Below are 24,519 nucleotides of genomic sequence, written 5' to 3'. Positions count from 1 at the left end.
TGCCAAAATACAGGAAGCATGTGCTTCAAGATTTTTCCCAAGTGTCACTTATCCAGAGAGCTCAAGGTTGTTCATTTTTGTTTACTGTTTGGTAACGTCAAAAAATAACCTTTAGTTTTAGCTTTTTCATAAATATAGACACATCAATAATGTAAACCGATAGACAAGGAATACTGTGGTTTGACTTACTTTGCCATCCTGTTAATTTAGCTCATCCAAAAGAATGGCTTATGGGATATCGAAGCATCCATCGATGGTCTGTTAGCTCGATTATCTCTTCTGCAATGCCACAATTCAAGTATTGGTTAGATTTTAGTGAAGTTTGTACACAATGATCTGCTAATGGGGCTTCACCGAAACTTCCCAAGGTTATGGTCATATTTGTAATTTCACTGGTGCTTTTTCCACTTTTACAAGAATTGCTACTTAAGTTTTTGCAGATATAACTGTTTGTGAACCTCCGTGGATTTTAGATGTCATTAGTTTGTGTAATTCAGCCAACGACTGACAAGAAGCAACATAACATTCTTCTGTACTTCATCTATTATATTATTAACCTGTCAATTGTGATTGATCATGAGCCGGATGAGCTATTTTCTGATTGACTTTCCATTCAGTATAACAAGAGAGTGGAATATTAGATATACTTTAAACTTAGATTAAAGGGGGTAAAATGCCACCCTGTTGCATTTCAAAAAATTGTTATCATGCATCAACTAATACACATAGCTTGTAAAAACCAAAACGTTTTTTTTGTCAACATCTAAAATCATGTCATTTAATTTTATTTTAATTTTATTACATGATTATGTGCATCCGTGTATAGTGTATCTCTAATAGCCTTAAACCTAAAACTCTCTCACACCGACAGGGTAACCACAATCTGTCCACCTCTATAAATTTTTATATGTTTCTATGCAGCCTCAGACTATAGAGTGGGGCTAGCTCTGCAGCACTGCCTCAGTTAGAGCACGGGGAGGGTAGCCACTGTTCCACTGTCTTTCTTTGCTGTTATCAATTTTAGGCAGACAATTAGGGGATAGACCATAGTGCTTTGATGTCACTGTCAGCCTCGTGGTCTTTTGAGCCGAGGCTTGATCGGCTCTAATTCCAAGTAGAGTACGGCGTTTGAAGCGAGTAAAAACAACAGTTTGGATGAAGCAATTGTTTGTCCAGCCTTGCTTCACTCTGGAAATAATCTGACGTGTACTTTGCACATACATCGACACTGCATATGTAGTACAGACACAAAACGGGAAGATAAATGTCCAAAAATCCTTCATATTGCCAATTTTTTTTTAGCAAGAGAATTAGATGATTATTTTGTTATTACATGTTTCAAATATAATAATGGTAGTAAAGTTTTTTGTCAGTAAGATGATTTTTCTATCGTTTGCTTTCATTTTACTGCAAAACGAATGAGTCTCAGTGAACAAAATGAACATACTTGATTGAATACTGTTGATTTCACTGATATACTAAGAGCAGGCAGCATTTGGTGATGATTTTAACATGAGCACACATCTTTTTTATCCTTTTTTTGCTATGCAAAAAAAAATAATAATACAGTAATAGCACATTGTGGTAACAGGACAAAGGCTTGAGTGAGCGAGAGAGGAAGGTGAGGTTGTTAAAGCGAGGGATGACATAACCTGGCTCTGAGCCCAGCTTCCTGAGAGCTCACCGCCTTTCTTGTTGCTATGGTTACTTGCAGCAAGTTGCCAAGTGAGGATGGTTCCGTCATCAGCAACGAATCAGAGAAGCCCAATTCCGGCAGGGGCCTGACGGTGTCGAAAATCACAGCACAGCAGAAACTGACAAAGGAGGAGACTCGCAAGAGGGACGGTGAGAGTTACACGCTGATGCAAATACAAATAATTTGCTCTATAGCTCCTTTGCGGACGAGGTCAGGTGTATGACAGATGTTTTTCCATTCTCTCCTATGCAAAACACTTGCATAGGAGGGATGTCTACTACATTTCTACTGCGGCTATTTTTACATTCTAAAGTAGGTACCTCTTCAGCAATAAGCATAGATAGATCTGATCAATATTACATGAAACAGAGAGTCTGCTGGAATAATACACCGTGTCAGACTAGCAGATGCTGTGACACACTGACACAAACACATGCTTGAACACATGTATTAATGCAAAACATAAAAAAAGCCAAACGACCATGTGAAGTCAGCCTTCTCGTGCTCTTTGAGCATTCTGTGCAGTTTATGTGAAATCCATTTAGATGTTGAATTATTTGCTCTTCTATTCTCGTCCACTGAAGCTAAATGTTCTATATGTGGTGGATGTGAGTGAAATTAATCTAATACTCTTTAAATTAGATCAGGGGTGCTCGATTATGATATTCTTAATGCTTAGTTTTGAATAATTCATCAGCTGAGTTAAGGGAAAGCTAGGACTGAATCTAGTTTGTCTGATGCTGAACGAGGAACTAAAGTGCAAAGTCAGTTTTTCTTCATTTATCACAGAGATGCAATGCCACAAGTTTGGAAGTCAAATCTATCTTTGTGATCTATTGTCTCCATCCAAAAACTCGTTTGCTGACACAGACAACTGATGTTTGACATAATCCCAAGTGTCAAGAGGTGACAGGAGCCCTTGGGTGGGCAGGCGGGGGTGGTTATCAGACAGACAGACAAAGAGAGAGTGTGACCGTTTATTCCTCTTTGACTGACAATGTAATGATTAGAGGTATTTGTAGTCTCTTTGTGAGTGAACTCCTTCTCTGTTCTTCAGATCCATATGACACCTCCTCTGGCTCCCTGCAGCTTATCTCCATAAAGCCAGTGGCAGCACAGACCAACTACTCACATCCGGCATCCTCTGACCGCAGCCAGGACTCGGCTATTGTCAATGGAGAGGTGATGCAAATGCACACATCCTCTCAATTGGATACTTTTTGAACAAAAAAAAACGTGTCATATAAGCTGGAAGACATAGAATTCTGTCCTTGCATACTTCTCTCTTAAGTTTAAAATCGCCAGGAAAAAGTTGGCACAAGGTCACATCTTTCTGTGTGCTACCCACAAATAAGCACATTTTTAATCAACATCAACTTACAGTGAGTCTAAAGAAGAACCTGGAAGTGGATAGTTCAATAATTTATTCTTGGGTTTTAATTTATTTTTCATGTCAGTTGTAATACTGAAGCAACATAATGAATTTTTAATAAGGGTTCATTTTCTATTCACACCTGCCTTCTAAGACAAACCTGTAACTGCATACAGAATAACCTCATGTCTGCATTTGTTCTGATTGTCCTCTGTTCTGCTACATCCTGTGGCCTACCCTCTCTGCAGGTGAACTTGGCACTGAAGCAGAAGTCAGACATTGAACACTACAGGAACAAGCTGAGGCTGAAGGCTAAAAGGAAGGGCTATTATGATTTCCCATCCACCAATGGCAGCAGCAGTGGCCGGGCTGTGGCACAGAGACAGCGACACGGTCATGAGAGGGCTGCCGATGAGCATGGAAGACCGCTGGAGCCTGATGATGAGCGAGGTTCTACTTATGTCAAGTCTCACAGAAGGTGAGGGGAGAGTAGGGAAGCAGCTGGAAACAAGATTTTACTGACTGTCAACACAAAGAAAGATCCATTCTTGCTTACAAGTTTGACCCACCACATGTATCATGTTCTTCATATTGGTTGATTGGACTTTTAATCATGGACTGCTAGCAATCTCTGCTCACCCCTGCTGTGCCTAATTAGCTTACCTCTATAAGTGAAAGTGCCTCCTCTAATACTGTTATTATCCATTTATGCCATAGTAGGTAGTGGGAGTCCCATTAGGCCTTTCTGATTAGACTGATCCAAATTCAGAGCTTCCCTAATGGAGATAATTCAGGGTTTTGGATGGACCACTATGCTGGTTCTGTCCTGTTTCAACCACACAGATGCACAAAAACATGTGTAGTACTTGTACTTTACATTTAGACATCAGAATAACTCACACTCATCTGCTAAGCAGCAATGTTCAAACCAGAAAGTGGGTTTGTGTGTTCACTTGATGACCATTTTACTTTGAAAAAAATAAATCTTTCAAACAATTATTTGAAATCTGTCCCAGAACTTTTCTTTGATATTCTTGGGATTTTCTAACATATCACATCTCATCCCTCTGTTAACATTTCAGGTAGCATGTATACTTTTCCTCGCCCTGTTCATAATGTCTGGCTCAATAAAAACTGTAAGGTTTATTGTCTTCCTTCACCCATCACTACTTGCCACTGCGGGGAAATTAAAACTGAAAGAGTAAATGTTTTAAGTTAATAACAAAACCAGATTTGATTTGCACTGAATCCACTCTTTACTCTAATTGGCAGGCACTCGCAGGTAGGGCAGGCGGCCTATCGAAGCAGACAAAGCTTAAGCAGTCCGAGCCCCGGAGGAACAGAGATGGACCTGCTTGTAATGAGAGAGAGACCCAGGAGAGGCATCCGCAACAGCGGCTATGATGTGAGTTATATTTCAACACCGACCCTGTCTGCCCAACTAGATCATCCAGCTAGCAGTTAAAAGATAACTCTACACAGGTTCAAGTCTATTTTAAAAAATATGCACCAGTTTATTAAAGATTTGGTAATTTTAACTCTTTTTGTTACTTTTGTCCTTGCTGCCTGTGAAGCGATCCTCTGATGGGGAATTAAAATCCACAGGCTTCATTGTGAGTAAAAGATATTTCCACAGTTCAGCTAAAACTATAATGAGGGTTCATCTGTCTGTGTTGGGCAAACAGAATGCATGTCTTTCAAATTTCCAGCTAATTTTAGTGCAAATTTTCCCCTTCGTATTTCTGTAGACATTGTTAAGCTGCTGTGCAGCTGTAGAGGGACACTTAAGACAAGAGGAAATTTTGTACAGACTACCAGCAAAATGGGGGAAGAGCAGCTTGACAAGACTAAAGCAGTTTTTCACATTTGGCACTGCAGCCCTGAACCTTTCTCGACATTATCCCGCAGAGCTGTATGCGAGAAGCGCATGTCTGACTCAGTCAGAGAATACAATAGGTAATTACCTGGAGAATTTACATCGGGTGAGTGGACGCCGTGTGTCTTGCCTCCTGCAAGCTCTACCCAGGCAGCACCCTCACCTGAACCAAACAGAGTATTTCCAGAGCTGAGAACGCAGCTTTCCTGTAAGAGAAAGGCTTCAGTTAGACATAGGGATGTGTTAGAACACATTAAAAGGCGTTTCTGCGCAGCCATTTTACACTGAATTGCATTAAGAGATCATATCATGTGGGAGTATAGCATTTGTAAAAGCCTGCTTAAAGACAGAGGAAGATATTTATGTGTAAACTTATTTAACAAAGCATTTTAGCAACACTGAAACAAATGCTGGTATTTATTAAATGTATTAATACGAGGTAATTTGCAACCTGTGTGTAGAAGACTGCACAAGTGACTTTTACTTTTCTGATGTATTACTCTTCAACGGTGCCCGTGTTTCTCATTCATTTTAATAGTAATTAAAGAAAAGGTTGCCTATTTGCACTGAATTAAAAGATCAAAATCAATCCCTGCTGGAGTTCAGCCTTATTCTCTATGCAGCAACAGAGCTAGAAATGAGTTATATTCAACTCAGGTGTGGTTTCAAGTGTGCCCCAGCCTGCTGAAGGTAGAAAAGTGGTTCATTTATAATTAAGAGCTAAGATTTATTGGGTCCTGTCGTTTTGATATATAATGCATCTCAGGAAGACTGGTTTATGTCCCTACTGTTTTATTGGTCCATTATGGTTCTGTGTATGGCTTTTTTCTGTCATGAAGACCAAACACAGGCATGGGAGCTTCTAAGAGCAATCAGGCAGACCATTCCTAAAGAGGGCTTTCATTCTGAGCCAGTGCTGGAAATATTTCTCTGAACTTCCACTGACCTGACAGCCATCTGACTTTTCATGGGAGAAAAATAAAAGGGTCTACTGGCTCTTATAGCTGTAGTTTGGGCGCCTATGTTGAATCTTACTGTTTTATGCAATTCTGTTGCTTTGTCTTCTGTTGCAGGTTCAAATCTGGTCTGGCAGCTTTTTGCTTCCAGTTTAAATAGATCAGGTGTTTGAGATGACTAGCTGGTATCGCAAGCAAAACAGTGTGTTGAAGTCTTTGTTACCAACCTTTCGGCTCTGTTAGAAACATGGCACAATGGCCAGTACAAATTACAAGATCCTTTCTCAGAACTCCTGGCCCTGTACATTACAGAGGGCCTCGTGTAGCTGCAGGCTCCATCATTGCAGATATATTTCTCTGATGTTCTGTGTTGCAAGAGGGGCTGATTTATGAGGTGCACCACACTAGGTCTCCCATGACTAGTCTGTAGTCGCACAGGAAGTAGGACAGCCTCAACTCATATTAATTTATCACTAAGTATGAGGACTGATTTCATGTGGCTAAAGAGAAAGTAAGAAAAGATGGAGGAGATTAAGTCTGGGAGTGGAATACATAGAGTTGAGAGGACAGTGGTTATGTATAAAGTATCAGTGGCCCTTCTCCTAAGCTTACTGTAACCAAACTCATAACAACATTGGATTAAACTATTACAGCAAATTAATCTAGTACACTCAAGTGTATGTTAAACAGCCTCTTCTAGCTCAGTCAGCACTTTGTTTGCAACCAAGTGACAGAGTTACAAAATACATTACAGGACTTGTATCTGTTAGCATCCAGACAATTCAGTGTGGAAAGGCTACGTTTAAAAGTATCACAAAAATTTGAAAGTCAAAGCATGCTTTCCACAAACCATCAGCATAAAGCTACCGTGAAACTGATGCTTTTATTCTCTGAGGGCTAAAGTCATCACTGGTGACAACCCTAACCCTAGCCTAAGCTCTAATCATAACCCTGTATTTTGAGAAAAAAATAGGCTTTGATGTGTCTCAGTTGGAATGATCATTTCTTTGTGACTTGATTGCTAAAATCTTAACTGTCAACCTGAGATTAGGGTTTGGGTCACCACAGATAATTTCTTAGGCCTCAGAGGGTTAAACTTGTGCCAAAATTGCATATCTCATCAGTCTTGTTTGTATGTTGCTTGTTTTGTTGTTGTTGTTGTTATTTAAGAAAATGAAACAGATAAATATAGGCTTTTCTACCAAATGTACAAGTTGTCAGACTTTGCAAAAGTATGTTTAGTCTCAGTTCACAATAGTTTCCCTACGGTAATATTTTCAGACTGAGCCAGAGTTGATTGAGGAGACAAATGTTGATCGTATCATGGGACCGCGGGGATACATGTATGGACGGGGCTTGAAAGGCCACTCAGAGACATCCACTCTCAGCTCGCAACCGTCGATTGATGAAGTGCGACAGCAGATGCACCTGCTGCTAGAGGAGGCTTTCAGTCTGGCTTCAGGGGGGCAGTCCACATCTGGAAGGCACTCCCACCACCACCAACCAAACCACTACAACCCTGCGCCGCCTCCCCTCCCTTATGCAGATGTGGTGACCAGTGCACCGGGTACAATGAGCTCTGGACAGGGAGGCCTCCAGTGGGTGCCATCTTATGGTACAGATATGTATCAGTGTAGCCTGCCTGAACCAGTAAGTTGGCTGAGAATCACTTGTGCTCTCTAATACCTGTAATAAAGAAACGTTAACCCTAAATGGCTTTCACAATCTGTTTAAGGCCTTTCGCTTCACCCAGCTTCCTGAGGCCATGGGTTCTCCTCCCCCTTTACCACCTCGCACTGGGCCCCCTCCTGGGACTTCTCTAAGACGGTAATGCTGAAGATATACACGAGCACAGCTGCAGACAGACCGTCATACTGCTGCCTGTATTTCCCAAAACCCATAAGATATTCAACATTTATTCATATTTAAATGCATATTCAGGGACTAGATAGTCACTGGGTGATGTACTGTGGCCAGCGCGATTTTAGGGCTTGTGTAAATTTTAATATTGGAGCAGTGCCTTGAGAGATGGGAAGAATGTTAATAAGGTGCCCACTTTTTCACTCAGCATGTGTCTGCCATCTAGTGGTGTAGTATTGCAGCATGTCTTTGTTTATTGCCTCCCCAATCTCTGTCCAACTTAGTTCCACTTCTGACTTGGGGCCTAAGGGAAGGAGCTTAGAGACATCTGTCGCTGAAATGCAGAGTCAACATGACAACAACCCATATGGGCCAACCACTAGAGCAGCACTTCCATCTATCACTGCAGAGCAGCCTGTGTCCAACTACTCAGGTAAGCATAACAAGGAGATGACTTTGCATTTTAAAAGCAACCCACAGTGTGTTCCAGTGTGCTTAAATGCCAACATTACTTTGTCAAGAATGGAAAAATATTTGGACAAATTAAAATGCTTGAGGTGAAAAGCTGAAATCTATGAACCCACAAATGAAATGAGTCAGTGCCACTCTTTCTTCTCTATTTTTCACAGGAAACCCAATCACGGCTGTCTATGCCATCCCAGCCACGAGGCCCGGTTACTCAGAATACTTTGTGTCCACACCGCCCACCTCCTACCACAGTCCCTCTTGGATGTCTTATCCACCTGAACCCGAGGATGTGCCGCCACAGTGGGCAGATTCTGTAAGGAAGCTCATTTTGCCCGAAGCACCCGAGCCTACTGCAGAATAATTAATGTACAGCGGTAGAATGTCGTTACCAGATGTCGGAATTAAACAGGACAGTCCGGCTTAAGCTGTTGTCCCATAGCTCCAAGAGATCCTTGGACTAATAATTAGATCTTTAAAATAAACTCCTCCAAATGAATTTCTTGAAGGATTAAGAATAAATCAAGACTCTGAACAGGTTAGAGAATGGCTACAAACATAACATACATGTAAGGTTGTTTTTTTTGTTTTCTCTTATTTTCATACAGTTTCCTGAAACACACTATTAATATGATAAAATATATTAGATAATATTAAAATGCTTCTCCATAAGTTCAATTCAAGCCCAAAGAGCCATAAAGCGTGGTACTGAACTGACATGAATTAATAATAAAAAGTCGCGTAGTTGGGATACCCCTCCCCATTAAACATTTTTTTTGTCCTTTGTCTCATTATGGAACTGACATTGATCCAAAACACATTTTCTGCCCAGTCTTTAACTTTGAAGATGACTGGAACTCACTTAACTTAGTAGCTGTTAAGCACAGTCCTAAATGTTCTTTGTTTTTCATTACAATTGGAAAGGCTCCATTTGTCTTGTTAGATGTGTTATTGCAACCCGTGTGGCCTATGTGTCCCTCCCTCCCTGCACTCTCCCTGTTTGTATGAAATGTTTTTTGTCTTTTTTTTTTTCTTGTCTCTTTGCCTGTTTCAACCAAATGCATTCATGCAGTGTCTTTTTGCAGAACCAGTGTCATTTAGAAACCATTTGCTGAACTGAATTTATGGCTGGCGTTGAGTGGACACAACAAAACACTGGGGTAGTTGAGCACATTTCTTAAATGAACACCTTTTTAAAAAATTTACTGTTTGCTTTTTTTCCCTTTTTTTTTTTTTTTAGTTTTGTGGTGTGTAATGCTGACACTTAAAATTTGTGTCTTCATGCAAGAGTAGATTTTTGTTCGAAGCAATGTTTGAATCAAGTTGCATCTTAGTTTAATATTTTTGTAGAGCTCCACACTCATTACTTTCCTTGTTACGTTGGTCCATTTTTTGTATATTTTGCGTTATCACCCATTCTTTTAAATTAGTGGTTCAAGAGAAACTGTTCACTCAGCAAGATGGAAAACTAACGAATATTCTGTCTTCTAACAAAGTCATCTTTAGTGGGCAGTAGTAATGATGTTTCTGTATTTCTGATGTCCTGTTCATCTTGTTTTTCAGGTGCCCCTGCCTGGGTACGTAGAGGCTTTTCCTCATCCTCGCTACCCACAGGGGAGCCCCACCAGGCTGCCTCTGCAGTATAACCAGACACTGGAGCAGCCACCACCTGCCCCAAGCACATCATCCCAGCAAAGTCTACCCCAGGTGCTGAAGGACATGGACAGTATGCCCCTGAGCAGCCTCTCCACCTCTGCACTTGTGCAAGCGATCCGACAGGAGGTGGCAAAGCTAGCGAAGAAGCAGAATGACATGTTTGAGTTCTAGGTTTGATTCTGCTCCCATGTGTGCAGGACATGCACACAGTGGTGGCATTCCTATGGACAGATTTTTGATGTTTGTACTCTATAACAGACTGATGTTCTTTATCCACTGATGATCCACTTATTGATTTCTTTTCATACACCATTGATGTTTTTTTTAGCTCCTGACTTTAGGGAAATTAACAAAAGATTATTGCCATCCTCTGTTGATGATGTCCAAAGTAAGTACACACATCTCTCTGTAGATATGTCAATAGGAGACGCTAAATATGGAAAATGTCTTTTTTTCCCATGATCTCAATTTTTTTGGTAATCAGAGTTAATTGAGAAGAGACAACCCCGTAGCGTTATTGTCTGTACTGAGAGGACCAAATTCTTCCTGTCAGATGGGTAAGTATAAACCACAGTGTATATGAGCATGTACAGTATAAGGACATTGTGTATCTAATCTCCTTTTATAGAACGTTAGCTTGAACAAGATGGGCTCGATCAATATCTGCTAATATCCGAATCCATACAATATCAAACCAGTGCATCGCTTTTTAATGTTTGTTTGCAGATCACATAATAACACCAATAACAACAAATGCTTGTTATCTTTGGTGGACTAATATTGTTTTTCTTTATTTAGTTTAAACTAGTTTCTTTAAATTAAGAAATGGTTTAAATACAGTGAATGGGTATTTGTGTTTTCAGTTTAACCCAAGTTAACATGACGATGCATCCATGATGATGTGACTGATGAACTGTATATCTCCGTGTATGCAAAGTGAGAGAATCATTCATGACTGCAGTATTTGTTGGGTGTTCAAAAAGTAAATTCACTTGGTTAGCATTAAGAGACCTTTCCTTTGAACAGTAATAGGTGGTTATTATAGTATATTACTGTTGTCAAATACTTAACCATATGTTTGGCTTTTTTAATGTCGAAAACACAAACACTTTGGCTTTTGCAAACCCAAATGAACAACTTTGAAGTCAAATTTATATGCTCAGCTGGATTTTTATAATTTATCATTTGCCGATGATTCAGCACACCTACTCTACAATTTCAAATCCTTAAACAAAATCCAGTCTCTTAACTTCTAGTAGTATCGGCATCGTTTCTTGTGAAGTTCAACTATAAAGATAGTGAGTATATGCTTGTTTACTGCCCCTAAAGCATCTCGATGGTCTCAATGAGCACATTTAATGAATAAAATGCCACGTTTGTTTAAAGTACTGACACATAATGAAGTTCTGCATCACCGCTCCCATTCAGAGGTTTAAGCGCACAAGCCATCGTGTCATGGTTCAGAAACAGTGTTCAAGATGAACATATCACTGTGGATCATCATTGTGCCCTGGAGTCATGCTATAGAAGACAATTACCTTCATTTTTTTGGGAAGTTTTCATATGTAGTGAAACTAAGCCAGGTCATACATAACAATATAAAACATGTCTGCCAACCTTGAAAGTTAAAATGTGAGTATTAATGATAGTGATCCAGGCCCAGTAAATACAGGATATATAGTATATAAATTTACAGGTTAAATAAAAGACCAAGCCTTGAATAGTATAAAGGACACTTATTATAATTATTTTAGCAAGGACAAGAAGAAAGGCGGTCACGATTATTCTCTAGAAAAATGAAAAGAAATCCTGCTGACTTTTCTAATGGGATGGGTTTAATTTAGCCATCTTTATGAACTTTGTCAGCCTCATGTTAGGACACCATATTAGGCCCCAAAACAAATGTTTAAAACTCCCATTGAAGGAATTCTTTCCTCATATTTCACTGTGGCATGAAAGGCTCTAGCAGGTTAGTTTGAACTCTTCATGCATAATTGCTTGCACGGGAACTGAAAGTGGGACTGACTGAAGATGAGTGCATGTAGGCCTACACCAGGGATGCTGCAATATATTTGTATACACACTGAGATGGTATAGATTGCCTACTTTTATTGATATTCACGTGGAATGCTTTGCTGATTATATTCTGATCAATGCTGTTGTGGGTAAACAGTCAGTGGTGACATAAAGAGTGAAGATGCCTTCAAATCATTGTTTCCTTTTATAGAGCAGTATTGCTTTTTCAGCAATCCTGGATGAATTTAGCCTTTTTGCCTCATGATTACTTAAAAAGTCTCCTTCTTTTCCAGTAACTGTTATTTTATACTCATCCCTGTTGATGTGTATGTAGTAATGAAGAAATCTTGTCTGTCCTAAACTCAACACAAACTGTCTGCTTGTTTTTATTAATTTTACTGATTATTCAGACAAGCACTTGTGTCTTAAAAGCTGTAGGTAATACAGTGAAACCATTTTTGTGAGTACCAGAAGTGAAGACCTTTCCACATTCTCATGCTGGATATCTGAGAAAACTTAGTGATATGAAACAAAGGGGTTTTAGGATATTATTTGATTTGAAAAAAGATGAGTATTTATTCTCTAAAATTAAATGCAAAGTGAACTAAATCTATTAAAAAAAAATCAGTGTTTTTTTTTTTCTTCCAGGCTGGTTTCTTATTTCTCTTCATCTGTTTGACCTTGTTAGATTCAATGATCCTCTCATATTACTCTGACAGAGAGATGAAGAGAATGATTGAGAGGGACAGAAGTTTTAGCCCAGATGATTAAAATGGAATAAAAGGTTTTATTTGGAGAGCAAATCAGTCCCTCCATCGTTTTTTACCCCGAAAATCAGTTTACCTGTCGAGCATTATCGAAGCGGTCAGAGCAACTTATTGTGTAACCATGTGTGTAGTTGTTATCTTGGTATCCTAATTTACTACATGTTCTGTAAGACATGCTAACATGGAGACACAGACGTGGTTGATGGTAATTCAGAAAAACAACAGATGGTTATAAATGTGTAAAGTAACTTGTTTTCATAGACTGCATGGTTGTGAGCCAACAGCTTTTGCTGTGTGCAGCCACCAGAGGCAGCACTATGCAACTGATTACAAAATTGAAGCTTTCTTTCATTTTAAAAGTTTTTGGGCTCAAATAGCATGACAGCCACATCCATGATTGCCATATTGCCAGGAAATATATCTCTCCTGTAAGTAAGTTGCTTATTTTTGAATACCGTAGAAGAAATAAGCTCCGTAAGCTAACACAGCTGATTTAAATGGCTAAATTACCTCATCAGCATGTCTTGAAGTTCTCCAGAGGCCTGGTAATGAACTAATCGTTTGATTCAAGTGTGTTGACCCAGGGTGAGATCTAAAACCTGCAGGACACCGGCCCTTGAGGCCTGGAGTTGGAAACCCCTGTTGTATGGCAGCATGACTTTAGTAGAGATACATAGTATATGAGCAGGGTTCTGGGGCACACTTGGCATATTACTATAGGTGAATTCACCTGCAACAATTGAAAGCTTCAACAGGCCTTAACTTGCATAAACTCAAGCAAATATTTAAAAAGTAATGTGTCTTATAATATAGAAAGCTGTCTCTTGTCAAAGACTTCTTTGACCTGACTCGGTTCTGTAACACATCAGCAAACTGTGGAGCAAGCATATTCTTGTTTGTGTTACCTGCCAGTTCAGGTCCATGAATAAAAGTGTCATTTCTGACACTACTGCAGAAGTTTGCAGCAAGCTCAACACCCATCAGAGTAGCTAGAGATTATATGAGCTAAGACCCAAAGTGCCATTCTGGTGCCACTGAAAGTGCTACAGTTGTGACAGGTACCAGTGCAGCAAAAACTATTCTGTCATGTTGACAGGTGAGCATACTCAAATTTACTCTACTCACATATAGTGTTTGACTTTGCACACATACCATTTTTGACAGTTGAGCTGCAGTGAATCATATCACTGGCAGGGCGGATTGAATGTAGCTTTATTTTCCTTCAGTACTAATAACAGTCATAATCATACTGTACGCAAACGCGCGTTCCAACTTCTTATCTGGTGCGCGTCTTTTATTTTGACCCCGAATGCGCTCCTGCGGACCACTTGTGTGCAGCCCTGCCTATAACCATCCCTTTCTTGTTGAAAAAATGAGGTAAAATTACCTAGAGACTCAGGTGTATGTCTTTGTTGGCTATATTTACAGCAGCTGTAGGGAATGGAGTTAAAGTCATTTTGCTTTTCTAAAATCAGAAATATTAACAAGCACTTCTGGCAATGTAGCCTAATATACATTCTACCACAGAGATGCTTTCAGGTGCGGGTCCCAAAACAGAACAGAAGAATCTGAGATGAAATATTTAAAAAACAATTACAGACTTTTACAGAAATTTAACATAACTAAAGAGCTAGCATATTCTTGTTTCAAGGTCAAATGACTTGTGTTAATTCACTATAATACAGTGCTTCTGTTCATATGACCTTATTGACAAAAATACTTATGTATGTCATATTTTATTATCGTCATGTTTTGTGTACCAGCATGAGCGCCAGGCACTGTTGCCTTTTGTGTGTGTGTGTGTGTGTGTGTGTGTGTGTGTGTGTGTGTGTGTGTGTGTGTACAAAAATAATGCATTAAATCTGTAGTTCAGTATTTTACCACTAGGGCTCTCCCTAGTGCCATGCAAACAAACGCCCTCTCTCTGGAAATGGTAAATAGGCTTCCAAGTCAGAACACATCTAAATCGCCTTTACTTGCATAAAGAGAGAGCTGCACTGGTAATATGCACAAAATGTTACATGAGATGGACACAGTATCAGGAAAATTATACAAAACTGGATTATACGATACAATTAAGTAGAATGAACCAAAAGTAAACGAAATTTTATCATGTATCAAGTTGCATTTAAATCTTTTTTTAGTAATGCAATCTGCTCAAGAATAGATGCACAGACGGGAATATACAAGACTGAGATGTTTCTTGCCTGTTGTTGCCATAAACATCAGAGTCTCCTTCACTCAAAAATCAAAGTGACGTCTTTTTGTTCACCTTTGTTGTGCAGATTGAAGTATGTTCAGGATCAAATAGCAGAAGGTTGTTTCAGATGAATCTGCTGAGAGTGGGAATTTTGTTTGTGACTTGTAAATGCAATCTTGATTTGTGACATAAGAAAAACCAGGGACTAAACCATAATTCAACTTAAACCAGTGTGATGTGAAACCTTGCAGCTGCTGTGGTTTCCAAATGCACAGTTCAATCCTGTTAGCCCCATGAAAGATGTATATGTATTCGTTAGAAGTTAGACCACCATCATCATTCATATGACACATTCTAAAGTCAGCTCTGTGTCATAACATGTCCAGTTTGTGTCCATATATACTGCATATATTAGTTATCAATGCAAATACACATACACATCCAAATACACATTAAGGTTTGAAGAAAAGTGGGGAGACTTAAAACTTTTGGCAGATTTTAATGAGAATACCAAATCTGTACGGTTCAGATGCTTTTGTCCATCACCATGCTTTGATGTTGCTGCACAATTTTTTAGGCCTCATATCCACACCTCTGCTTTTGTGTCCCCTCTCCTGACTAACTCTTATCTATTTCCCCGAATCCTCGTTTAATTCAATGAAATGCACAACGCATGGAAGCAGTCGTTCTTGTATTTGATATTCTTTTTCCCAGGTAGAGTGTAGATATAGTTAGAGCCTAATTTGTCAGTTGTAATTAAATGTGATCGAACTCTGAAGGTCCATTATCTCTAATAAAGGCTGCTTAAAGTAATTATAATGCAGACTTCTGAGAAGACATCAGCACAGAGATTTGATAATGATCAGTACAAGGACCGGTCCAGGGTGGAAAACAAACTTGAAAGTAACTTAACAAATTTCCTGTGATACCACAAGTGACATTTTCTCACATTGATATTCACAACTATGTTTGCACTTTTAACTCGTAAACTGAATTCTGACTGAGGTATTGCTGGGAGCAGAGAGAATTTGTGAAATGAAGTGTAACTGTTTTGGTATTAGTATGCGTCAGGAGGTCCCGATGAGGCAAATGATACATCACTTCGCCCTTAAATTACCTAATGACAACGGATATCCCCAAAGATAACATTTTCTTCTTGTATCCATATCATTTGATATGGATGAAAATGACACATTGTTTTCCACTGACTGAACTCTTCCCCAGTGGTATAATTTTAATATGTGAACTCAGTGGGTGGTGGATTGAAAGTCAGACTCAGAACCAGACAGACTGAGTCTCATTAACTGAGGCGCCTCTGAACTACACGGTGGAATAGAACGTTAAAATTATCTTAGTGCCTGTCGTGCCTCTGCAGCATATGCTTCAGTTTGCATGAATCATGCGCGTACAGTAAATAAAGCAATACAACTTTTTCTGTGTCAGGGCAGTTGAGCTTTAAATAGACAAACCTTTAGGGTTTTCAGTACAGTGGTTGTGTGTGGTGTGATTCAGGCTGCCATTTCATGTAATTCTATTGATTATATCTGCCTACTCCAGTCGGTGCATCATAGCGAATTCCACTCTGCAGAAGTTCAGTCCACCTCCTTAAAAAAATGAGGGGACCACAGCCATGACCTGCTTACTCTAAGTTTAAAACTTTCCAAAGTTTATCACTCATAACTGACTCCATGAAGCTAAAATAACTGGATGTCCCTTTCTGCCTTTGCTTTTCCTTTCATGCACTCTCATATTTAGTGTTTTTGCAGTACGCTACTCTAGGGGCTGTCAAAGATACTTAACAGACAAATCATATGATAATAATGTATTGCAGTTGCTGTTACATTTATATGATTGAGATTTCTGTATTTTATTACTTGTGTGACCATTTGAGAATCAAAATGTTATTAACCTTATTAAATAAATTAAGAAATCTAAATATTTGTCTGGTTAAACTGATCAACTAATGAACTAATTTGCTTGAAATACCTTTAAGTTGACATTTATTTTTCCACCAACTTCTCTATTATCTGCCAGAGATAGTGATTAGGAGAGGACCCAGATGTAGGACACAAAGGAGTAACAAACAAGAGCAATCTGTTTAATCAAGGCTGATGATGAGATTTGCGCATTAACAAAGTCCAAAAGGTAAAAACACAAGATGCACAGTGACATAGGTCAGCTAGAGGAACCTAACAGATAAACTAGATGTGGGAGACACTGGAGGATGTATATACAGAGCACTAATTAGAGAAAGAGACACAAGTGAGGGCAGAAAAACAACCGGGGAAAGCAATCAGGGAGAAGCACAGAATCACAAAGGAGGGAGAAGACAGGAAGTAAAACTAAAATTAAACACAAAAGAAAACAAACCTTCAAGATAAAACAGGCAATAGCTAAAGGACACTAACAAAGACCTGAAGAAAATTACTGAATAAGAAATCAGGGACAAGCGAACACAGCAACATAGACTAATACAGTTACTAATAATATACAGGGTGGGCCATTTATATGGATACACCGTAATAACATGGGAATAATAATAATAATAATAATAATAATAAACTTTATTTATAAAGCACACTAAAAAACCAAGGTGCTTGACAAAAATAAAATAGGAAAAGGGAGATGGGAGGGAAAAGAGAAAGGACCTGGCACGTATCAATTATAAAAACCTTGACAATCGTAAGATATAAAAGTAGTACACAAGCATAACGGATAAAAATGTACCAACGCACACCAAGTGTTAACTAGGTGGAAAGGCAAGATTAAACAAATAAGTCTTCAGCCGTGATTTAAACAGTGGCATAGAGTCAGACGCCCGAATAGCAGCAGGAAGGTTGTTCCATAAGACCGGGGCAGCTACAGCAAATGCGCGGTCACCGCGAGACTTCAGCCGAGAACGAGGTTGCTCCAGAAGAATTTGGGTAGCAGATCTAAGTGCTCTGACAGGAGTGTGTAACCTGAGAAGCTCATTGAGGTAGCTCGGCGCCAAATTATTAATGGTTTTGTAGGTGAAAAGTAATATTTTAAATTGAATACGGTATTTAATTGGAAGCCAGTGCAAGCCAGCAAGAACAGGAGTGATGGAAGAAAACTTCCTGCTACCTGTCAAAAGGCGTGCTGCCGCATTCTGGACAGTCTGCAATCTAACGAGAAGGGTGGAGGAAAGGCCAATGTAAAGAGAGTTGCAGTTGTCCAACCTGGAAGTCACGAATGCATGAATGAGTTTTTCCAGGTCAATGTGCGGAATATAGCGCTTAGCCTTAGAAATGAGGCGCAGCTGATTAAAACTAGACCTCACAACAGCAGACACTTGCTTGTCAAATTTAAGCGAGCTATCCAGTAGTATGCCCAAATTACTGGCATAATCAGAAGGAGAGTTAGCAAAAGGCATCAGAGCAGCACACAGTTGATCACGGGGGATTTTACTATCAAACACCACGATCTCCGTTTTCTTTTCGTTCAGGACAAGTGAATTACTCTTGAACCAACCTTTAACCTCACGCATGCATTCACGAAAATAGTGAAAAGGCATAGCAAGATCGTCAGTAATCTCAAAATAAATCTGTATATCATCAGCATAGCAATGAAAGGCAAAATTAGACTTCTCAAAAATTGCTCCAAGAGGGAGCAGATATAGCGAAAAGAGAATAGGGCCTAATACAGATCCTTGAGGCACACCACAGTGTACAGGTACCGAGGAAGATGAGAAGTTGCCCAAATTAACCGAAAAAGACCTGTCAGCAAGATAAGATTTAAACCAGTTGAGGGCAGTGCCTCTTATACCCACAGTATGCTCAAGTCTTAGTAGAAGAATGTTATGATCAACCATATCAATAGCAGAGGAAAGGTCCAAAAAAACCAGGACCACAGAGCGTCCAGAGTCAGTGCTTACAAATAGGTCATTGAGAACTCTAAGCAAGGCCGTTTCAGTGCTGTGCCGTGGCTTAAAGGCAGACTGAAATTTCTCTGCAATGTTGTTCGCGTCTAAGTATGCCTGAAGCTGAGAAAGAACTAGTCGCTCCAGGATCTTGGAATGAAACGGAAGCTTAGAGATTGGTCGATAGTTCAAAAGATCATAACAATCAAGATTCTTTTTTTTTCAGAATAGGCTGGACTACAGCATGCTTAAAGGCCAGTGGGACACATCCAGAGAGTAGAGAAAAATTCATTAAGAATAGAATGCTCGGTCCAATTACATCAAAACAGCCCTTAACAATGCGTGATGGGAGAATATCAAACACAGCATTGGTGTTTTTCAGTTGATCAACCAGCTGCTTCAGAGTCGAAAGCGACACGGGCTCAAATTGATGAAAAGTTGAATTACACTCAGAGGAAAAGACAGGATAAGAGGCAGACGAAGAGGAAAGCTTAAGGGATGAAACCTTATCTAAAAAAAGAATTTGAAAACGCTCACAAAGAGCTTGTGAATACAGTAAAGGCATATCAGGACAGGGATTAACAACAGAATTAAAATTTTTAAATAGCATACGAGGGTTGTGACCATTAGCCAAAATGACTTTGGAAAGAAAAGATGCCTTAGCCATTCTAGCAGCAGTTTGAAACTGTGAGCGGCTGGTCCATAACATATCATAAGAAACCTGAAGTTTATCTTTTTTCCACCTCCTCTCATCACGGCGACAGACACGTCATAAGGCACGTGTAGTATCATTTAGCCAGCAACGAGAGTAGGCTCTAGGGTGCTTCATTTTGATGGGAGCAACAGAATCAAGACTAAAAGAACAAACAGATAACAGGATATTAGCACAACCATCAACCGAACAGAGAGAACAGTCGTCAGGTACAGCCAAATCAGAGATAGATGAAAATAATGATAGCAAAGTATCAGCATAACTGAGCAGCAGTCAGGAATTATAGGCGCCAAATCTAAAAAAGACACAGCAAACTTTGACACAGCTTCAGAGCTGAGTACGCGTAGCGGACGAGAAAGTGCTCCAGGCTGCAGTCCAGCGGCAGATAAGCCAATATCAAAGGAAATTAGAAAATGATCTGAAATCCCAGCGTCATTTATATCCTTAATACAAATATCCAGGCCATACGTAAAGACCAAGTCCAAAATATGGCCTTTAACGTGGGTTGGTTCATTTACCCATTAAAGGAGGTTAAAAGAGTCCATTAAAGCAAGAAAGTCTTTAGCAAGCAGGTCATTCTTACAACAGATGTGTATGTTAAAATCACTAAGAATAAGAATGGAATCATATTTAAAAAGAACGGAACCCAAGAAGTCGGGAAAGTCCGAAATAAAACACTTGTTATATTTTGGCGGTCGATAGACCAACACACATAAAGTGGTTGTGGAAGCAGTCATCTCCAATAACTGGACTTCAAAACTAGCAAAGTTAGAATGGTTGGTGATATTAAAGTCCTGTTTGTGGCACATTAGTATATGTGAGGGGGCAAACTCATCAAGATGGGTGGTGACCATGGTGGCCATTTAGAAGTCGGCCATCTTGGATACAACTTTTCAATAGAAAGAGGGCCATGTGACACATCAAACTTATTGGTAATGTCACAAGAAAAACAATGGTGTGCTTGGTTTCAACGTAACTTTACTCTTTCATGAGTTATTTACAAGTTTCTCTTTGTTCACAGCCATTGACATGTCGAAGAGGTTAACACGTGAGGAGTGGATCGAAATTGTGTTGATATCTGGTGAACGCAGTCATTGCAGCAGATTTCAATGCAAGACACCCTACGAGACCACCCATCTCCCATGCTACAGTTAGCAAACTGCTTGCTAAGTTTCGTGAAACTGGTTCAGTGTTGGATTTGCCAAAATGTAGAACTAAGAAACCAGCATTGGACTAAGACTCATTACTAGAATATAGATAAGACAGGAACAAAATACTTAATGTTAGAAAAACTAGTATTAATAGTATATATGAAATAGTAGACTTTCAATACATAAACTAAAACAGCAATTAGAAACTCAAACTAGCAATAAATAACGAATAACATAGAAAACAAACTCGATAACTTTAAAAAAATCACCTCAAACTTACACATCATTGTTTACACATCAGTTTGAGGATATAGCAGCTAATATAGCTTCATTGTGCTTCATGACAACACAGCAATCTCTTGAAATAGGAACAGGAAAAGTCTTGTAAGTGCTCAGTAGTTAGTGCAATGCTTGTCTTTGTGTTCCTCTCTGTAGTTCATGCTTGTATTTATCCAATTCATGGATATTTCGGTGAATGAAATACAATAAGTTAAGTGTTAAACAAGTGAAGACAGTCAGGCTATATTTATTCACTTTGATGTGTTGTGCTCTTAAAGAAATAAGCTCTGTGCTCATATTAAGGGTTTCATTAAATTTTTCTGGCAAGTGGCTCAAGTGACTATAATAACAAGAATGTGTCCTATTAAAGAAAAATGTCAAGTTTTCCACTCACACTTAAGGAAAGAACTCAGACGTAGGTGCTTAACAGCTAAATATTCACTGCTTTTAAGTTTGTTACTGTTTCACACCAGAAAAAAAGTGTTGCCCCTGTATGTCTTTCCAAGTATTTATGAGGAAAAACCATCAAAAGTCTTTATACTTAATGTTGAACTGGGTTGGAAGCCACTTAGTAGTGAGTAACAGGCTGGTTCCTCCTTCGCAACTTGGCCATTAAAATCCAGCCCTGTCTCGGTTGTAATGGGAAACATCTAAAAGCCTTTGGCTGGGTGGAATATGCAGAGCTTTGGCTGTAGCATGAGCTGAAAACTGGCAAAGCTTACCTCTCTTATTTGGATTAATATCCCCTGCACCTGTCTTCTGGGAAATTAATGGGTGTTACTGTAAGCAGCCTTCTTTCTTCCTCAAATCTTTTCTGCTGATTTCTCACTTTCTTGACCCCTTCTGCCAGTTCTTTTTACCTCTCTCTGTTGTCCTTCCATACTTTCCCTCTGTAGATTAATTGCTCAGTGATACCATATGTTAAAGAGTGCTGAGCTCCCCTACCCAGCTGTTTGAAACCTGAGTAGTCAGCAGAATTTAGCTGCCTGGCCCTCACTTGCCACTTCTTATGTATTTGCTCCTTCCGTTTCCAGTCCTCTTCAATGGACCTCCTTCTGTCTTTTATCCTTCTCACTTGTGTGCTGCTTTCTTTGCAATATTCCCAGCTAGAAATGTCATGATGTGGCCAGTTTTAGTTTTATGATTACTTTTACTGTTGCAACCTAAACATTAAAAAAAATGTTTTCAAGACAAAAAGTTTATTTTTGCAGATTTCTACAGATTATATAGGAACAAAATATCTTTACCATTTCTCTACAGGGGAAGTGAGGCCAGCTAAAGAAGAAAAGCAAAAAGGCGGTTGGTCCAAATGACATAGTTGTTCATGTATGAGGTGTAGATTTTTTGAACAGGTTGTTTAACACAGTTCTGGAGAGTGAGAGGATGCCTGAGGAAAGCAAAGGAAAGATGGCTGGTACTGATTTTCATAAAATGGGTGATGTGCAGAGCTGTAGCAAAAAGGGATAAAGCTGATGAGCCACACCATGAAAATGACAGACTGTTGAAGCTGGGTTAAGAAGAGAAGTGACAATTGGTGAACAGCAGTATAGTTTCATGTTGCGAAAGAGTACTACAGATGTGATATTTACTTTGAGAGTGCTGATGTAGAAGTATAGTGAGTGTCAGGAGTGGCACTGCGTCATTGTGGATGTAGAAAAGACATGCATGTGATAAGGTGTCAGTGAGCAGCCTGGGAGGAGAAAAGAATGAAGACCACAGAGAAGATTTACGATGTAGTAAATGAGGACATGCAGAGGGTTGATGTGACAGAACAGGTTGCTACCATACTGTACCATCTTCTTGTTTTGGCAACCTGTAAAGTGATGAGCCAAAAGAACAAGAGTAATCTAGATATTGCATTCTTGTATTAAAAGTAAATAATTATTATTCTAAAACTTTCACAATTAACTTGTTTGAATGAGTTCAGATCAATTCTGCTGTTTTCCTTTTAAAATCAGTTCCAAATCAGTGCCTAGTTAGCATAATATTTGCCATTTAACAAAAAGGTTTTATCATTTTATTTCTTGAGGAAAAACCAATACAATGCCTCAAAATAGCTGATTAATTGCTTTCCTTTGCCAATCAAAATGACACATTTAAAGGCCTTATTGGCTCTGCAAAGTTGTGATTGGCATTAACTGAATGATTGCAAAATAACCACCAAGTCAACAGATAATGAAAATAATTAATTGCAGTACTTCAACAGAGGCTGTCACGTTTGTTCTTTACTATGTTTATTGTGTATGACCCAACAGTTAATTGCTTTGTGTAGAGTGATGATAAAAGAGGCCTCTCTTTTGAACTGTTATTGTTTGTGCATCCTTGCCGTGGTTTGATTTTTAGAGGCTTATTGGGTTCCCTAACGTGATGGTAATTAGAATATTTACATTTTTTTTACTCTGGAAATTTCAAGTCCTTTACATGCTGCACCTACAGTCAGAAGTCACCAAATCATGTCTGAGAGTTACTACAAATATTTGTGCATTACTTTAACTCATATACATAACAAGGATAAACAAATTTCAGCATAATTCATAAAATAAGATTACCTTCCATGTTAGAAGATGGCCTTGTGTGTGATTTGTGACCGCACACAGGGAAGTGAATGGGAAATGAGTGACTCTCTGCTGAGAGTGTGTGAGCAGTAACATTATCAGCTGATTGCCACAGCCGCTGTGAAGTGCATGCTGACAGGGTGATTAAGTTATTTAAATCGGTTCCATATACTCTATTGCCTAGATAGGACAAACCTTTCAAAAAATGAAAAAGAAGGTCTAGTGTCTTTTTGCATATATGGTCCAAACACAAGGTTACAACTGTGAGCCTTTGCTAGTGTGTGGGTTAAAGTCATGATAAAACAAAAGGTTTTATGTGTGTATGACAACAAAAAAAGGCCAGCCCTTACCAAGTCTTGAAATTATAACAAAAATGGAACCAAAATGCCAAAGCAGCGGGTGGAATTTCTAATTTTATTCAATTTGGGTTTATTTATTTAGCACCTAGATCTAGTTGCCTCAAGGCACTTTATATTGTCAGATAAGGACCCTACAATAACACAGAGAAAACAGAAAAAACCCAACAGTCAGAATACCGCCTATGTGCAAGCATTTTGGTGACAACTCCCTTTTAACAGGATGAAACCTCTGGTAGAGGTTTCACAGAAGAGGGGCCTGAAAGCCGAAGGCTCTGCTTCCCACTATTGTCATGGTTTTGGGTCATTTTGACACAGCATTTTCAGTTTCTTGTATTTTGGTGTTTTTTATGTATTATGGTTTATTTTCTGATTCTTTAATTGTCCTGTTTTTAACATTATAATCCTAAGTTTCCATGTTGTTCTGGTTAAGAGTTTTGTTCTCAAGTTTTAGATCAGTGTCTAGTCTGTGTCTGTCATGTTTCCTGTTTTACTTTGAAAGTCTCATATGTTAACATATCCAGTGTTACTCTCCCCTGTGCTATCATCATGTTTCATTCGAGTCAGCTGTGTCCTCATGTGTCTCCAGTTCTCCTGATCACCTCACATGTGTATTTAAGTGCTCCGTTTCCCTTTGTTCATTGTCATGTCATCTGTGTTACCTGCCACCATGTCATCACAGTCAGAATCTTCACAAGCTTTGTAGTTGAGTCTTAGTTTCT

At 39.1% G+C, this 24,519-nt stretch overlaps 1 protein-coding gene across 3 annotated transcripts in view; it reads left to right on the top strand.

Moving 5' to 3' along the window:
• The window catches only part of kiaa1549lb (KIAA1549-like b), a 56,395-nt gene extending 46,213 nt beyond the window's left edge, over positions 1–10,182 (top strand). Inside the window, exons 14-24 of one of the 3 annotated variants that reach the window (XM_026170039.1) lie at positions 1,715–1,845; positions 2,754–2,878; positions 3,317–3,546; positions 4,341–4,473; positions 4,643–4,681; positions 7,182–7,550; positions 7,636–7,727; positions 8,045–8,193; positions 8,390–8,541; positions 9,311–9,385; positions 9,789–9,849. In XM_026170039.1, coding sequence (XP_026025824.1) covers positions 1,715–1,845; positions 2,754–2,878; positions 3,317–3,546; positions 4,341–4,473; positions 4,643–4,681; positions 7,182–7,550; positions 7,636–7,727; positions 8,045–8,193; positions 8,390–8,541; positions 9,311–9,340 — 1,450 coding nt within the window. In that variant the 3' untranslated portion in view covers positions 9,341–9,385; positions 9,789–9,849. Of the gene's footprint in view, positions 1–1,714; positions 1,846–2,753; positions 2,879–3,316; positions 3,547–4,340; positions 4,474–4,642; positions 4,682–7,181; positions 7,551–7,635; positions 7,728–8,044; positions 8,194–8,389; positions 8,542–9,310; positions 9,386–9,788 lie in introns of all 3 variants that reach the window. The other 2 variants (XM_026170020.1, XM_026170029.1) reach the window with 2 other exon arrangements.
• Positions 10,183–24,519: the final 14,337 nt, after the last annotated feature.

Source organism: Astatotilapia calliptera, chromosome 1 (assembly GCF_900246225.1).
Source record: "Astatotilapia calliptera chromosome 1, fAstCal1.2, whole genome shotgun sequence".
Lineage (NCBI taxonomy): Eukaryota > Metazoa > Chordata > Actinopteri > Cichliformes > Cichlidae > Astatotilapia > Astatotilapia calliptera.
This window is presented reverse-complemented; position numbering and strand designations above follow the sequence as displayed.